This window comes from Setaria viridis, chromosome 3 (genome assembly GCF_005286985.2).
Source record: "Setaria viridis chromosome 3, Setaria_viridis_v4.0, whole genome shotgun sequence".
Classification (NCBI taxonomy): Eukaryota; Viridiplantae; Streptophyta; class Magnoliopsida; order Poales; family Poaceae; genus Setaria; species Setaria viridis.
Genome location: NC_048265.2, coordinates 7,852,496 through 7,870,197, shown reverse-complemented (window position 1 = coordinate 7,870,197; position 17,702 = coordinate 7,852,496). Strand labels below are relative to the sequence as shown.

Here is a 17,702-nt window from a genome sequence, read left to right as displayed (position 1 = left end):
GGAGTACAAGTCTGGGTATAAATTGACCTCAATTTCGATATAGATTTAACATGGACTCTTTGTTTAGGTAAATGTTTTATATAATTTTAAATATAGCTATTTATTAATTGTAACAATCATGGATTTTTAGTTTAATGTGAATTGTTAGATGTTCACAAAAATCAACATAGTATAATGTATTTTTAATTTCTAGCCCCTCTCTTCGCTAGCATTTTTTTTAACACTCCCATATTAAGATCATAGATAAATAGATAGATAGATTAAATCAATCAAACACGTCGATACAAAATTCAATAATGTCAATCAAAAGGGTGATTGGAAAACATGGGGTTTATAATCAATAAATCATCTTCTCATCAGTGCGATGGAGAAAGTATGCTGATGCTAGTTTACAATTATGCTAGTTTATAATCAATTAACCTGATGAACGGTTCTTACCCTAAGTACCTCCCCCGGCCGGCCGTGATAAAAACTGTAAGAAATCTTTTTTATAGAGACAAATCCGACAATATACTTAACATAATTTAAATAACCTTGATACACTGTTTTGAAAAATATGTATCATACTTTAATTTGACGACACATGCATGGCGAATGAAAGGAAAGGGGTACGTAGCCGTGCATCATCGGGGTAACTAAGATGCATGTAGGGAAACCGGAGGGTGAGCTAGTTAACGTTGTTTCTTCTCCAGGACGAGGAAGACGTTGGTGATGTCGTCCTTGTTCTTGGTGGCCTTGCTGCGGTAGTATGCCTCGAGCAGGAGGCGGTACCTGCAGAAGAGCCCGTCCATGGCGGCCCAGCCGAAGTGAGTCCGCAGCATGGGCTCCACGACTGCCCTGACAGTGCCCGCCGTCTCCCCGGCCATCCACTGCGGCAGCTCTTCGTCGTCGTCGCGTAACTTATTACTAGCCGGGAGAGATGCGGTGGGGCGGAACAGGCGGCGGCGCGTGATGTCGAAGAGCTGCATGGTCCGGACGGCGAAGGAGCCCTCCTTGGCGACGACCCTGGCGAGGTCGTCGGGGCAGGGCGCGTAGTAGGGCGCGTTGAAGGAGTGGACCCGGTCCTCGTCGACGAGGCCGGCGGCGGCCATGTCCATGAGCGCGTCGGCGAGGAGGTCCCAGAGGTAGCAGTCGTGCGCGGTGGGGCGCGCGCCCCTCCTGGCGACGAAGGTGAGGAGGAGCAGGCCCCGGGGCCTCGTCTCGGCGGCGCGGCAGCCGAGGAAGGCGAGGAAGTCGGCGTGGAACTGCGCCCGGTATGCCTCCAGCGCCGCCGCCGGGCCGGACGCCGACACGAACACTCGCCCCCGGTTGAGATGCTCCGTCGCCATCGACGGCGCCTGCATGCATTGATTATAATATATCATGCATGGATTCTTTTTTCCTTGAAATAAATTTTCCATGCACCAGTAGTGCATGAGACCATGAGTAGCCAGCATGCATGATAGAAGCAAGGAATGCAAGACCTTGGAGAGGAAATGGAGACTGGAGGAGGAGACGACGTAGTCGAGGCTGGCATCCGGGAAGAGGCGGCCGTAGAAGGAGCCCGGCCAGGCGGAGACGAGGCAGCCGGCGCTGGCGAGCGGCGACGACGGCAGCAGCCGGAAGACGGCGTTGAAGTCGTTGGCGGGGAGGTCGTTGAGGAAGACGTGCAGCTGGGGCGGCGCCTCCCCGCCGCCCTTACTGTTCTCCGCCAGCACGGCCTCGACGGCGTCGGACACCATGAGCAGCGCGTTGGGCCCCGTGGCGCAGCCCAGGTCGGCGATGGCCAGGGTGGCCGGGCGGCCCAGGGCGCGGTACAGCGCGGCGGCCATGTCCCGCCTCGCCTTCCTGGTGGCGGAGGCGATCCCCTGCTGGAAGTCGGAGTTGTTGGCGTAGCTCATGTTGCCCTCACCGCTGCTGTTCATGCGCACGATCGCCGACGACGCCGACGACCTGTTGGCCAGCAGCACCGCCACCTCGTCCTCCATTATTTACTACTCTCTGCTACTGCAGGTCGTAAAAAATAAAGCCTTCTTTTATTTTCTTTTTTTCTCGGAGTGACCTTAAAAAAATACTGCCGGTGATCGATGATGAGATGAGAAGTGAACTAAAAAAATCGCGAATATTTATAGGCCGGCCGGGCGCGAAGGAAGGCATGGATATGGGTGATACTACTACCGTAATGAAGTGATTGATGACACTCCTCCGTCCACAAGGGTAAGTGCATTGCTACACGTCAGCGGTCTCATAGGTCGTCTCATGCAGTGCCACGTAGAATTTTTGATGATATGAAGGAGAGAGAGCGAGGAGAGAGAAAAAGGTCGTTGCTTCATGAAACAACCACCTCATGAGCTAAATTGTAGGACTACAAGACAACTTAACAACCATTATACGAGTTATTGTTGCTATGCAACTCATAATATTTTATTTTTCTTATGCACAAATTAAGGAAGTATATACCACTACCAGACAACTTATAAGATAACCCATTGTACAGGTTGCCTGTTAAATCGTCTCAAGATTACGTGTCATGCATAAGATCGTTTATTAGACGACACCAATATACTTGCTCTTAAGAGAAGAAAGAGTGACAAGTGGCCGTGCCTGTGCCACTGTCTTGCCACTTCCAAAAGGTTGGCGTCACCGTCTGCCGTCTGCATCCCCGTGATCCATGTGCGTGGATGTTTGCTCGGTAAAGTTTAGTGGGACTGGGATATCCACGTCCGTAAACGCATGGGTTTTTCAACCCGTTTTTTTATTTTATTTTCTTTTCTTTTTTTTGAAGTAACCTCTTTAAAAAATACTGCCTGTGATCGATGATGAGATGAGAAGTGAGCTAAAAAAATCGCGAATATTTATAGGTCTGCCGGGCGTGAACACTGGTAGAGAACTTGGTATTAGTCCCGGTTAGTAGGATGCAAATCTTTCGAAAATTCATCTGGGATAAACGGGACAAAAGGGGATCTTTTGTCCGGGTCACTCAACCAGGACTAAAGACCTCCTTTTATCCCAGTTGGTAATACCAACCGTACCAACCGGGATAAAATAGGTCACCATGCCAGGCGCTCCAAAAAAATAATCCTGAAAGGGCCCCCCGTCGCAAGTCACAAGTCACGCGATTTTTCATACGAAATATGCGCGTGCGCGCTGCATGGGATTCGAGAACCCACAACCTCCAGCCTCGCGTGTAGATTCCTTGCCATCCCACCTGCACATCACATCTGACTATATAGGGGATGCAATCCTTTTGTATTAACTCGTGGGGACCCTTTTATCCCGGTTGGAAACACCAACCGGGATAAAAGACCCCCTTTTATCCCGGTTGGTATTACAAACTGGGATAAAAGGGTTCGAGGGATTTTTCCAGCCACCCCGTTGGGGACCCTTTTATCCCGATTTGAAACACCAACCGGGATAAAAGACCCCATTTTATCCCGGTTGGTATTACAAACCGGGATAAAATTGGGGGGGGGTCTTTTATCCCGGTTGGTGTTTCAAACCAGTTGGCGGTGAGCTCATCTTGCGAGACATCATTCAAGTGATGTTCATGCTGCGGATTTCTATCCCGTTGCTCCTCTTCTTCGCTTTCTTGTGCAGCGACGAGAGTGAAGAGTTCTCATTCTAGAGAGTAGCTTCCCAAGCTTGAAGTGATGACCTTTGTAGAGCTGCCTTCTTTGTAGATGGGCGACAGAGGAGCTCCTTCCTGGTATGGGAGGGTATCGAGGTAGGTGATGAGGCGTGAATCATTGTCCTTGGCAAGAGCAGGTGGCTTCATGTTGGGCTAGTAGACAAATCTGCCTTGTGGTGTCGATGTGCTTACCAGGCCCTGCTACGGACCTGATAAGGGGTCTCCTCGTCTAGGTCCAAGTAGTAGTCGAGGTCCTCGATCGTATCTGTTTCGGATTGTGATCTAGACATGACCGCCTAATAAGCCATGGTTGCGTTGCGGAGTTCGAACAGGAATCGACTCGAGTAGTAGTCCAACTCACATGATGGCTTATGCGCCGGCTCGTGAAAGTCAATCCGACTAGAGGGAGAAGTCGAGTTGTACTCGGATTCGTTCCCCTAACCTTTGACTAAGTCAGAAATTGAAAATTTGTCGAATTTCTTGACGAGATCCTCCAGAGTTTGACGCTGGAGCTTGATGTCTTGCTGCTTCTTCTTTGAGGCCGACGCAATGTGGCGATGGAAGTTTCCAGTGCCGTCTGCGATGCAAATCCAGGAGCTGAAGATGAACGTTGCGCCCATTTCGAATGCGACAATTGACTTGATGATGACTTGGACCATCGAGTTCGCTAATGGATTCTCAGTCAGAGCCCCTAACTGGCGCGCCAGCTGTCAGTGTTTAGATCTGACAACCTACCGAGGGGGGTGCTCGAGGTACTGTTTGGTTTGTGGGGCTCGCCGAGATCAGGAACACGAAGGTGAACATAGACACACGATTTAGACAAGTTCGGGCCGCTAGATTGCGTAATATCCTAAGTCTTGTGTATTGGTTGGATTGAATTGCTTTGGAGGGGGTCCCTGCCTCGTCTGATATTGCTGGGGCAGGGTTATAGGTCGGTTGATTTATAAGAATACTAGTCGGATTCGAATAGACAAGTCCTACTCTCATTGCTACGAGTACTTTTTTAATTCTCGACTAGTTCCTATCTTGCCACGTAGAGTACGCCGTTGTGCGCCATAACTTACATGTCAAATACATCTAGGTATCCAACCCTATATTTTGGTGGGCCCATAGATGTATGTACGACAAAATGGCAACAGAAAAAAAAGCTCTGGGAGGAGCCCCCAGATCCCGCTGAGAGGAATCGTCGCATGGTGCGGGAGAAAAAAAATTGGCTCCCTGCAGCTTCTCCTCTGTCCCCGCATGCATAAGGACAAATTACCCCTTAAACTCATATATACTACAATCAAAATACCACTCGTCGGATCGGAGCGGCGCGGCGGGGGAACGACGCCCCAGGCCGGAGCAGAGTTGGGCTGCGAGGAAGTGGTGTGCAGGAGCCAGAACGAGACGGCGAGGGGACGGCGCCTTGGGTTGGAGCAGTCAGCGCGACCGGAGCAGGTCAGCGAGAGGGCCTGCGGCCTTGCGACAGGGGAGCGACGCGTCGAGCATGGCAGAGTGACGGGTCAACGAGAGGGCCCTGTTGATGGAGATAGGAAGAAATCGAGGAGCGTTGGTCATGGGAGAAGATAAGACCGGTAAAAAACAAAGATACGATGGAAAAGGACACGGTAAAAAAGAAGAAAAGAATGCGGTGCAAAAAAAAAGCTCGGTGAAAAACTGAAAAAAGAGGGTACCTATGTAAATAAAAAGAAAGGGTTAATTTATAATTATATTTAATAATTTATTTACTAATCTTTTTAATTTCATATGAAATCTCATTTGAACATTTTGACACAGCCACACAGCTAAGGGCATATATAACATTTGACCTCTTATATCTATTTCTAAAAATACAGGAGAAGTCGTTTTGCCAAATACTTTTTAGCTTCAGCTCCACTAGAAAAGCTACTTCATCAGAGGAGCCGCAGCCGGAGCCGTTTCAGCCACGCCCACAGCCCTGCCAGACAAGCCTTAACCTTAACTCAGTCTCACTCCCACCGATCCAGAAGCGTGGCGGCGGTGCATCTGGATTGAGCGACCAAAGTACCGAGTGTCCTGCGTCCGAGCCCCTCGTCAAGCCTCGTCGCAGCTTCGTGAATCGTGAGGGAACGCTCGAGGTACGAGTGCAAGTGTGCGACCGTGACCGCACGACGCGACACGCTCAGCCCTCTGGCGCTCGGCCTCGGTCCCGCTCCCGCCCGCCTACCACTTGCGACGCGTCGCATGGCCACCTGCCTCCTGCGGTCTCGCCCTCTCACGACGCGCTGCCAACCTTGTCATTTTATTTTATTCTCATTTAGGCATTGATTATTGACATTGTAGTTCGATCTTGCTTATCATGAGCTGAACGTTGAACCTGGTGGCTTTAAGGTGTACTTGGTTGGACTGTGAGCTATGGAAAAGCTGTTGTGGGCTGTGAGCTATGGAAAAACTGAAAGCCGTTTGGTTGAAACAGTTGTGAAACTGCAGGTTTGGTAAGAAATATCTGTAATGCCCACACTATGTTGTTCACTAATTTACTTGTAAATGACCATTTTAGAAAGGAAAATTTATTTTTTTTAAATTTTGCATCCACCGTTAACATATCAACGTTAACGAAAACATATTTTGTAGTTACATTTTGAGACTAGTATATTTATATAATTTTATAAGAGCATATTCAGTATTTTATTCTTTTTATTTTTTAAGTACTACACCCTTATCTCTTCACTTCTTTGGCGTCCTTATCTGCATATCCCGTCATCCATCTCCTACCTCTCTCCCGTAATCCCCTCCATTTTCTTCTCTCACGGCCAAAAGCTATGGAGCGGTTTGGCAGTAGCAGGGCGCGCTGCCAATGGTGGTGACCCGATGTGGTGCTGCGCCGGGCAGGGGCGGACTGCCGCCGGCCCCTGCTGCTGCTAGCGTGGGTTGGTGGTGGGGGAGGTAGGGACGAGCGGGGCCGAAGAGGGCTGTCCTGCGCTGGCGAGCAAGAGCCGCCGGCCACCAGGGCAGCACATCCTGCCCCCGGTCGGCACCATCTCCACTCACACCGGCGGCGCCCCGTCTCGCAACCTACCGGCTGCGACATGCTTCCCCACGCCCATCCTCGCCGGCCGCGGCACCCTTCCCGCCGCTCACACTCGCCGACCGCCGTGGTCAAGTCGCTACGCCTGCCTACCGCAGTGGCCCCATCCCGTGCTCGCCGATCATCGCAGCCCTTTCCTGCGCTCACGCTTGCCAACCGAGGCCCCACCGAGCACTTCCCGGTCGGGGATTTGAGTTTTCCCTGCCACCATTGCCTCACAGCCTGAAGCTCCTCCGCCAGCCGAATTCCATCGGCTCCAGCCACCAAAACCAAATCGCTACCATTCGAAGTTACCTCACCACCTGAGCTCCGCCCCGAAGGGGTGGTCGTCGAAGAGGGGCTGCACCGTCGTCGGAGCCCGGGAAGCATGTGGCAAGGTGGTCTTGAAGGGGATGCCACGGATTGAAAGGATCGAGATGTCGCTAGACGGGTAAATTGACGAGTTGACCAATTTATAAAACTTCATCCCACTTAGCAGCACTGCTCAGGTCAAACCGCTCAGACCGATTGCTTGGATCGGTCAGACTGGTTCAGGGCAGAGCATGCACCAAGTTCTGCTCGTGTCCTCGTGTTCCTCCTTGACTTGTAGCACCAATTGAACTTTGAGAGTGACTTCTGTTGATGATATCTGGCAGGATAAAATAGTCCCTGCACACAAGACAAGCACACCCAAGTAGATCTAAGCGGAAGACACGAGAATTTATTTATTTGAAGTTTAGATTCACCGAATGAATCCTACGTCTCCGTTGAGTAGCTTATTGGAATACGAGTCTCTCTCAACTCACTTCCAACAAGCCAGGTCTCTTTCAACCACTTTTCCCATCTCCACTAGATGATTTTTTTCCTTGTGGATGCAAGATCGCAGCCCTCACAAACTTGCCGCTGCTCACCACACCTTGGGAGCTAGCTGGCGACACCTAACCATCTAGGAGGCACACCTCCAGGAGTAACAAATGCTTCAAAACCTTTCTTGATGCGAACCACAAGTGCTCAAGCTATGGATTGCTCTTCTCAGCACACTAATGCTCACGCAAGATCACTCTCTCAACCCAACTCAAAAATTTCTCAAGAATCACTCAAGTCTCACAAAGAGAGGTTGGGGAGAGCTTTTCTGGTCACTAGATGATGTCAAATGAGTGTGTAACCAGCAGCCCCTCAAGGAGGGGACCAAGGGGTATAAATACCCCCACACACCAGAAACTAGTTTTTAGAGCTGCTCAAACCGGTGAGACCGGTTTCCAGACTGGTCTAGTTTGTAAAACTAGCCATTGGCGCCCTGAATCCCCAGACCAGTTTGGTTGAGTTAGTCAGAAAACCTTCTAAGACACTTTCTCGATCCACCTACTGGATGAACCGACTTAAGTTAGCTAAGCCGGGACAGTTAACTAACTCAAGGGTTTTCTCAAGGCCAATCTCACATAGGTCAACTAAGAGCACTTTTGGTGTTGTCAATTAGCTAATGTTGCATCCTTCTTGATAGTACGACATACATAGATTCAAGAATAAATATAAACACTATATCATCCACTTGAGCTTGTAAGTTTTTATCGATACCATACTTTGATCAGCATTCACTTGAGGGCTCTCAACATAGGTATCATCTTGAGCACATCCATCTTGAGCAAGTGACTTAAGATTTTCCCTCATTCATGATAAGATATATTGAATCCTTAAGTCACTCCATTTTATCAATCACAATAGATTAGATGCATTGCATAGCTTCCCTCGGTAAGGCTTAGATATGATACTTCGAAACTCTCGGATACTAGCTACTTCACCTTAGCAAAATGCACATAGTCCAAGCCGTCGCTTGACCAAAGCTTGCTTAGTCCCTCACTCTAGTACGTCGTTTATTTCTTCACCTATTCTTGCCACTTTGAGTTTAGCTTTGCTTTTGACACCAACAATGAAATCCCATTTGAAATCCTCTTCAAATGCTTGTTCTTGATTGATAAAGAATGTCCCATGAATTGCAAACTTCTAATAATAAGACCAATATGTAACACATAAGCTCATGTCTTTTTATCATATGCACATGAAGTCTTGCAATATCCATTTGTGAATATCACTATTCAACTTAATGATTCCTTTAGTTGTCAATCAAGCTATCACATGATTTGGAGACTTATAGATCAACCATAAAATATATCCCCAATTTTTACTTCACCCTTGCTTGTCATTGATTATATAATTGCATCACGGGATCACATACTCGCTTGCTTTTTTTTATTGTGAGCTATATAATACATATTCAACTTATGAGACAATATCACATCATAAATATGAGAATAAAACCCTGCTCCAATCTTAAGCAAACAAGTTAGTCCTTTAATCATTTTGTCATTCAATTCACCAAAACCCACTTAGGGGTCTAGATGCACTTTCACGAACCTCGACGGCGAAGCGGTGCCTGCAGCAGCGGCTAGTGCCTGTTTCCTCCCTTCCCTCCCCTTCTCGTCCTCTCCTCCGTGGGTGCTAATACATGGCGAAGGAGGAGGAAGTGACCGGAGGAGTTGCGCCACTGCCGGCCTAGGAGAAGGAGAGTGGAGAGAGGCGGAGAGGGGCGCTGGAGTGTCGGGCACGCGCCGTCGGAGTGGGGAGCGAGAGCTGCCACGAGAGAGAAACTAGCGAGCGAGAGCTGATGGGGAAGAAAAGAAACGAAGGGTACGTGACTTACGAGTGGTAGCGTAGGTAATTTTCTTGGAAAGTTGGAAGTCGCAGCCGGTGGAAGTAGGGTCTTAGCTGCTGTCAAAAATACCTAGGAGAAAGCTGTTTTAGGCTGTGACTTTGGGTGGAAGCCAATCCCTTTGGTTAGTTTTTAACTTTTTGGAGAAGTTGCAGCGGGTTTAAAAACTCAACCAAAGATCCATGTGCGTGGATGTTTTCTCTGCCGAGTACATGCATGCCCGCGGACACGAGGACTTGAAATTCTAATCAATGAACGTACGCTAGCCATCTGGGGGGCATCGTGTGCGTTTACTCGGCCAGCCAGGTTAGCATCCTAGCTAGCCGGTACTGGCGGGCGATTTCAAGCGAGCTGAGAATGACCTGGGCCACGATACGGACGGACATATCGATTTGCACCAATAAGGAAGCAGTGCAAGAAAAAATCTCGTCTACCTCGATACGGACACCCGATGATCTTTGCTAATTGCTATACACGTCCACGTCAGCCGGAACCGGTGATCTTTGTGAATTGATCGAGGAATGATCTCAGTCACGCGTGCGTACGTGCACTGGCAGATCCAAGGGACTGCGGAAGAGAGAGGAGGTGGGGGAAGAGGAAGAAGAAGAGTTTCAGCCCGCTATAGAGCGCTATCCGCTGGATCCACTCCTGCGTATGTGGACATGGTCAGCTACATCGGCATGAATGGATGGGATGGACGCATCCATCGACATGGACAGGGATATTTAATTTTTCTCCTTTATATATATTCATTTTATTTACAGCTAGCAGCAGCCGCAGCCACAGAGGGGTCGGCCAAGATGGAGATGGCTGCTGGTGCAATGTCGGCCAGCGTCGCACTGTTGCTTCATTCCACGCACGTGCGTACAGCACCAGATGCACGTGACGACTTAAGTTTGTGTGGAAGGAAGGAGTATATTGCAGAGGACATAAGAACACGATGCACGCGGCGCGAGAAGATCGTTTTGTTACTGTATTTCTTGCAGCGATCGAGTAGATAGGGTGGGTGCTTACTATGGCCATAGGACACGGCAAAAAAACGTGCTCAAACGTTGAAAACAAGGCGGCAATAATGGAGCCCGTCGTATTCCTCCCCGATCCTCAGCGAATCCGAGGAAGGACTACTAGGTGGCATGAGTTTTTAGGCAATTTCAACGTGTTCTATGCAGACATGCAGCGCAGCATGCAGGAAGTAAGGACCACAAAACACATGGCCGCACTGTTCCTGCAAAACTTGCTGGAGGAGGAACTTTGTGGCTTTACGCGCGCGCGCGGGCCGGGGGGGGGGGGGGGGGGGGGGGGGGGGGGCGCACAGGTCATTAGCTCTGTAACCATGTAATATTGACTTGGGGTAAGTTGTGGCTAAATCCTGGCACGCATAGAGTTTTTGCTTTCCTTTTTTTTTCAGCACGTATAATTAGCAAACTTTTACGGGTTTGAAGATCCTAAACACTGGGAGGTGGCTCACTAATTCAAATGTCTATGTTTTATGGAGTAATTAATTGCTCTTTTAGTCTTCCATCTTGTTTTCTTTTTCTTTAATTTCTTGTCCACAATGGAGTAGCGGCAACACGAGCAAGACAAAGGAGCTCGAGCTATGGCGATGGGTTAGAAAGGGGGATATGTTGGTGACAGGGGCGGATTTGGGCCCCGGGCTGCCCGGCTGCAGCCCGGGGCGAGACCCATGAACAGTAGAAAATTGCTTCATAAAAAGGCCTATCAGCCTATTAGCCCACCCCGAGAAGGAGAAAGCCCAGTAGGCTAGCAGGCCGTCGCGGGCCTCGCGGCGTCGCCCTAGCTGGCTCGTTGCGCCGCATCGCAGGCCTCGGTCCCTCGTGGTCGCGGACTCACCCGTCGCCCTGCCTCCCTGAGACCCTGACTGCCTCCCTCCCGACTCCCGGCTGCCGGCTCCCACACCGCAATCCGCAAATCCACCCGCCCAGGAACTGCACCCGCCCACGCCGTCTGGCTGCGCCGCGCCGCCACCTGCGCCGCCACCCGCGCCGGCCGGCTGGTCCTGGGCTCCAGGCCTCCGGCTGCGCCGCGCCCGCGCCTCCGCCCAGGCCGCGCGCGCCGCCACCTGCGGCCGGCGGCCCAGGCGCCCCGCCGGCCGCCGTCCCCGGCTCCCCGCGCGGCCGCGCGCCAGGCCAGGGCGACCGCTGACTAGTGGCCCGGCGACCGGCACTCCTCCGGTCCTCCGCAGCTCCGCCATCACGCGGCGCCGGCCGCCCGGCCCCGTGCGGCCGCGCCCCCGCCCAAATCCCGAAATCTGCCCCTGCCCCCGCCGGTTGGCGGCTGCCCGGCCCCCAGCGCCCAACGGCCCAGCCCCCTGGCGCGGCGGCGCCTGGCCCTTGCCCGGCTGCCCCTGCCTGAAGGGCTGAAGGTAGGCTGCCTGAAGGCCTGAAGTGTTTGAGGACTTGAGGTTTATTTTTTTTTAAAATTTGCTCTATGAATCTATGATTGTTGATTGCTACTGCCTACTAGCAAAATCATGAATATTTCATTTCATTGACCGATTGTGCAAGACTGGTATTTGAGTATTACTTTGCAATTGCAACATTTCATACCTTAGAAGCTAGAATGGAGAAATACTATGCTAAAAAAGATGCGTCAAAGAGTGGTGGTAGTGCCGAAACTATAGAGAGCCGGGTTGAGCAAAAAAGACCACGGATTGAACTTGATATGAGAGATATAGTTGCTGATCCAGGACAAAGAAAGCCAATTGATGATTTTCATCATGACATTAGGGATGAGGCAAGGAGAGCATATCTACAAATAGGTCCATATAGGCCAGCTGGTCATAAGTTTCCAAAAATGAAAAAAGATGGTAAAGGCCAATCAAGAGGATTTGTTGGATCATGGTTTGATCAATTTGATTGGTTAGAGTACAGTGTAGCCAAGGATGCAGCTTATTGCTTTTATTGCTATCTCTTTAAGCCACAACAAGCTGGGTTTCATACTAATGATACATTTACCAAAATTGGGTTTAGAAATTGGAAGAATACAAAAAATTGTTTCAAGGAACATGCTCAATCAATTGATGGCTTTCATAATAATGCAAGAAAGCGTGCACTTGATTTCAAAAATCAGAGGCAAAGTGTTGAACATGTGTGGACTGTTACAAGTGCAGCAGAAGAGGAGGCATATAAAGCTCGTTTAAGTATCATGTTAGGCATTGCTAGATTTCTCCTTTTGCAAGCTCTAGCCTTTCGTGGACATGATGAGTCTAAAACATCAAGAAATAAAAGGAACTTTATGGAGATGCTTGAATGGTACAGAAAGAAGGATCCTAAGGCTGCACTTGTGACCGGTGAAAATGCTCCAGGGAATAATCAAATGAGTAGTCCAATGGTTCAGAAAGATTTGGCTAGGGCTTGTGCAGAGGAGACAAGTGAGTTAATTAAAAGTGAAATAGGAGATCGTTGTTTTGCGGTTCTTGTCGACGAGGCTCGTGATGCATCTATTAAGGAACAAATGGCTGTGGTTGTGAGGTATATACCTTCTCTTTATTTGGTTATTTCATTGGTTTTGTTTTGTTGCTTTCAAGTAACACTATTTTCTCTTTTCTCTTGTAGGTTTGTCAATGATAAAGGAAGTGTGATTGAGAGGTTTCTTGGCATTGAATATGTTTCTGACACCACATCAACTTCACTAAAAGAAGCATTGGATACTATGCTTAGAAGATATGGTCTATCTATTTCCAAGATTAGAGGGCAAGGATATGATGGAGCTTCAAATATGAGAGGACAATTTCATGGGTTACAAAGACTGGTATTGAACGAAAACCCATATGCCTTTTACATCCACTGTTTTGCTCATCAATTGCAGCTTGTGGTAGTTTCTGTAGCCAAGTGTTGTGGCTCAACTTTTGATTTCTTCAATTATGTCACTTCAATCATCAATGTTGTTAGTGCTTCTTGCAAAAGGAAAGATCAACTCCTTCAAAGTCATCATGATAAGCTTGTTGAGCAGTTAGATAGTAGTGTTATTTTTTCTGGGAGAGGGAAAAACCAAGAAACTAGTCTTGCTAGGCCTGGTGATACACGGTGGGGTACACATCACAAAACATTAGCACGTCTTATGATCATGTGGTCCTCTGTACTGGAGGTGTTAGAGAATATTAGTGAAGATGGAACTGATGGGGAAAAAAACTACAGCCTCTGGATTGATTCAAAGAATGGAGTCATTTGAATTTGTGTTCATATTACATCTTATGATTAGAGTACTGGGGATGACTCAAGACTTGTCACAATGTTTGCAAAAGAAAAATATGAAGATCAAAACATTGTTCGTGCAATAGGATTAATTGGCTCTGTGATGAGAAATATGAATGAAATGAGGGAAAATGGTTGGGATGCTCTTTTTGAAGAGGTAAAGGAGTTTTGCCTCCTCAACAACATAGAAATTCCTAATATGGAAGATATGATACCAGTTAGAGGTCGTTCGAGATGTCGTGGTGCTAAATTAGTGAGTTACTACCATCATTTTCATCATGGAATTTTTAATGTTGTGATTGATCAAGTTTATTGTGAGTTAAACAATCGATTTCCAGAAAGATCAACTCAACTCTTGAGATGCGTTGCTTGTCTTGATCCGAGGGATTCTTTTGCCAACTTTGAAGTGCAGAAGTTAGTTGAGCTTGCTAAGATTTATAAAGATGACTTCTGTGATTATGATTGCATAAAGCTTGCGGGTGACCTTCGTATATTCATTGATGAAGTCAGAAATGATGATAATTTTGACACTTGTATTGATCTTGGTAACCTTGCTGAGAAGATGGTTCAGACCGGAAGAGATACAACTTTTCCTTTGGTGTATCATCTTATTGAACTTGCATTGATTTTGCCGGTGGCAACAACAACAGTTGAAAGAGCCTTCTCTGCTATGAATATTATCAAGACTGAACGGAGAAATAAAATGAATGATGATTGGTTGAATAGTAGCATGATGTGCTATATTGAGCGATATTTGTTTGTGTCGATTGAAGATGAAAAAATTCTAAAGCGCTTTCAAGGCTTAAGAAACCGTAAGATGAATTTGCCAAACGAGGGCTCAAGGTGCGTGTTGTTTACTTGTATTAGTTTATTTCAATACATAATGTTATCTTGCTTTATATAGGGCTGAGATGTTGAAAATTTTTATGTAGAATTGAGGACGTCGGAACAAGTGGAAGTGGTGTTAATTCATGAAGACATGTATGGTTCTTTTTTTATCATGGAAGACTCTTAATTTGGTACTTTTCTACCTTCAATGTTCTATGTATTGTTTGAGTCTATTGGTTGAATTGTGCTCTTTGAAAAATATGTTATATTTAATAGTGTATGGCTAGTAAGATTTTAAGCCTTATATTAGTTAGTCCGGGGCGGAGCCCGTTTCTGGATCCGCCACTGGTTGGTGAGCTTCACTGCTGAGGCGAGCTTGAGTTACGAGCCTGCAATGACACGAGCAAGTTGCAGGAGTTTGATAGTGGCCTATAGTAGTGCCCTGCTGACTGGGTTACGAAGCGACATCAAGGTGCATTTGCATTGTATGGTTAATTAGGTGGTAGCAGTGTTGGAGTCTTGGGGAATGGTGCTGTCTAAAGCAACAATGCGATAAGTGTCTCGTTCAATTTGATCATGTCGTGACATGTGAAGATGATGGTTGAGTGATTCAATCAGAGTATTAAAATAGAATGGACTACAGAGGACTGTGATTGATAGAAGAACTCGGGGATAGGGAGGGGCATGATTGGAAAAAAAAGAATTTTGGAAGGAAGCGTGTTTATTGTGATCGGGCCATGTTGAACAGCCAATCATGCATCATACAAGCACCACATGATTCAGATACGTGGTTGGGCTGCATAATAGCCAGATTCATGCGTTCTTAGTACCATGGCTATATATACTAGAACACACTAACAAGTACAACAGCCATTCGGGCTACATAAGAGTTACCAACAATACCAGGTGTGTAAACAACATGCTCAAAATAGTCACTACTACAAAAACGATTTCCAGGGGCGGTTGAAATAGCATTTGCAGGGGCGGCATGCTCCTAGCTCATAGCTACAAATAGCTATTTGCAGGAGCAGGTAAAAGGACCACCCTATAAAGCCGTTTCCAGGGCGGGTGACGCCATCACCCACCTCTGGAAATGTCGTTCCCGCCAAAATTTTATACCATTTTTGTGTCAAATTTTTAAAATGTTGTTCTCAATCAACCCATTTAGATTCAACTCTCAAAGAACACTATATATGCAATAAAATTATATAACCGGTTCCTACATCAATAAGGAAAGAGTAGGGGTACATCCATGCCACAATACAATGTAACCAGTTCTGATAATAGTGCAAGTTCGTACATCAATACTTAAAGGTCCTAGAGAGGACAAGTTCAAATCCATAAGAAAAGGGTAGGGGTACATCATACATGTTACATATTTCATACTAATTTCATACTAATCCAGCTCGCTTCCTTAGATATGGAACATAGTTAAGGTCTCTAATTGTCCAGACTAGAACTTCATCAAAATAAGTTAGAGCACAAATGAGTGCACTCTCCTTTGCTTCATATGGACCGTCACATACACTACTATAAATCTGGAACAATGGAGACATTAACTGATGTGGCCTATAGAAAGTGAGATGAACCTGGAACTTCCAATCTCTGGTGAATATCGGGTTTCCACCCATGTAAGTCAACTCAAACACCTCCAAGACTTGATCCAAAATCACACAAAAGCTCACTGCCGCATTGGTAGTACCAAATATATCCTAAAAGATGATAATAACATGATGAAAGTTAAAAGATGTAACATAACTAAAGTTAAGAATGATAAAAAAAAATATTCAATACCATGTCATGTTGATTAAGCCGACAAAGCCTCTCAGTAGTCACAATCACATTGTCTTCTCCCTCCTCGAGTTGCTTTATTCAAAAATATGATAAGTCTGGCACAAATTACTCATGATCCTTAAGCTGCTCTAGCCAGACCTCCACGACGGTCCTCTCAAAAGTTACCCTATTTGGTGCTATTTGCACCATGCAACAATTGAAACCATCAGGATGGCCTCTCTTGGTGACATCGAGATGAAATCTGTATCCCGAACAAGTACTTGAAAATAGATATGTACTCTTTTAAAATGAGGTTCACCAACAACCTCGGTTTGCACTACAGGAGAAGTACCACCTATAGCTTCGATAACACCTTTGAGCCATCTAATAGGGTTGACAAGCTACATTGTATGTAAGTAAATTTAGAATTTATTCATGTGTAGTAAAAAAATTAATTAAAAGATGAAAGAATATTACTATGTTGGGAACTCATCCGCTCCTTCGATTGCCTGTTGGCAAGTCAATGGTGCCATTAGGGAAGTGAAGTCCTGGACGACTAGCGGGAGGGTTCTCGAATATGTACTATCCCATGCCACCTTCACGGCCGCCACCACCACTTCCACTTGCCATAGTAAGCCAAAACTATCCAAATAAAATTATAATAAGATAGATTATTCCACAAACATCAACTTCAATGATAATTTAGACAAGATAGATTTTTTCACAAAAATCAACTTCAAGGATTGTCCAAAATAATGGAAGAAATTTACAATTGTTGGTTTAAAAATAATGGAAGAAATTTACCCTGCGGCGGGTAGGCAGCGGCCCAGTAGGGAGGCGGCAGCCCGGCGGGGAGGAGGCAATGCTCGGGGAGGAGGCTACCTGGGCTCGGTGGGGAGAAGGAGGCGACTGGGCGGGGAGGCAGCGATGGAGAGGAGGGAAGGAGACGCGCCCCGTGCTGCGTGGCCTGACGGTGGAGAGGCGGCGCGGGGAGGCACTACGGCGGCGGAGCCCGCAAGGGAGGGGAGCGGCGCCGGTGCGAGGGAGGGAGGGGGGAAATTTTGGTAGCTTGTCGGTGTCCCATGGGCTTCTCCAAAAGTTTGGCTAACTCCCCGTGGGAGTTACCATATATAGGGTGCCACTAGAGGGGCGGGTGACACCACCACCCGCCTCTGGAAATGATTTCCAGGTGCGGGTGATGGCGTCACCCGCCCCTGGAAATCGTTTCTCCATTTTTGTTTTTTCTTCTAAAATGTATTTTTAAGTTATTAAATGATCTCAAATACAGAAGTTGTCAACTATAAAGTTTAATGTCTCCTTGAGCTCTACAATTTTAATATAAAGTTTATATTCATCCAAGATAAATTGTAAAAGTTTGTATTCAAAAAATACATCCACTAAACACATTCACATGTACTCACACATATACTCGTACATTCAACTTCAAAAGTTATTGTGCTTCTCAAATGAAAAATATATATGCCAACTTTGTAAGTGTTATGTAATTGATTTAGTTACATGACATAATTGATTCAAAGTACATGA

The 17,702-nt window shown here is 47.0% G+C and overlaps 1 protein-coding gene across 1 annotated transcript; it reads right to left on the bottom strand.

Annotated features, from left to right (window-relative positions):
- Positions 1-260: 260 nt before the first annotated feature.
- LOC117847960 (salicylate carboxymethyltransferase) lies at positions 261-2,095 on the bottom strand. Its single transcript, XM_034729266.2, has 2 exons — positions 1,464-2,095; positions 261-1,337 (listed from the first exon to the last, which is right to left on the bottom strand). Exons 1-2 carry the CDS (start codon positions 1,965-1,967, stop codon positions 672-674), a joined length of 1,170 nt encoding a protein of 389 aa, XP_034585157.1. The 5' UTR covers positions 1,968-2,095; the 3' UTR covers positions 261-671.
- Positions 2,096-17,702: the final 15,607 nt, after the last annotated feature.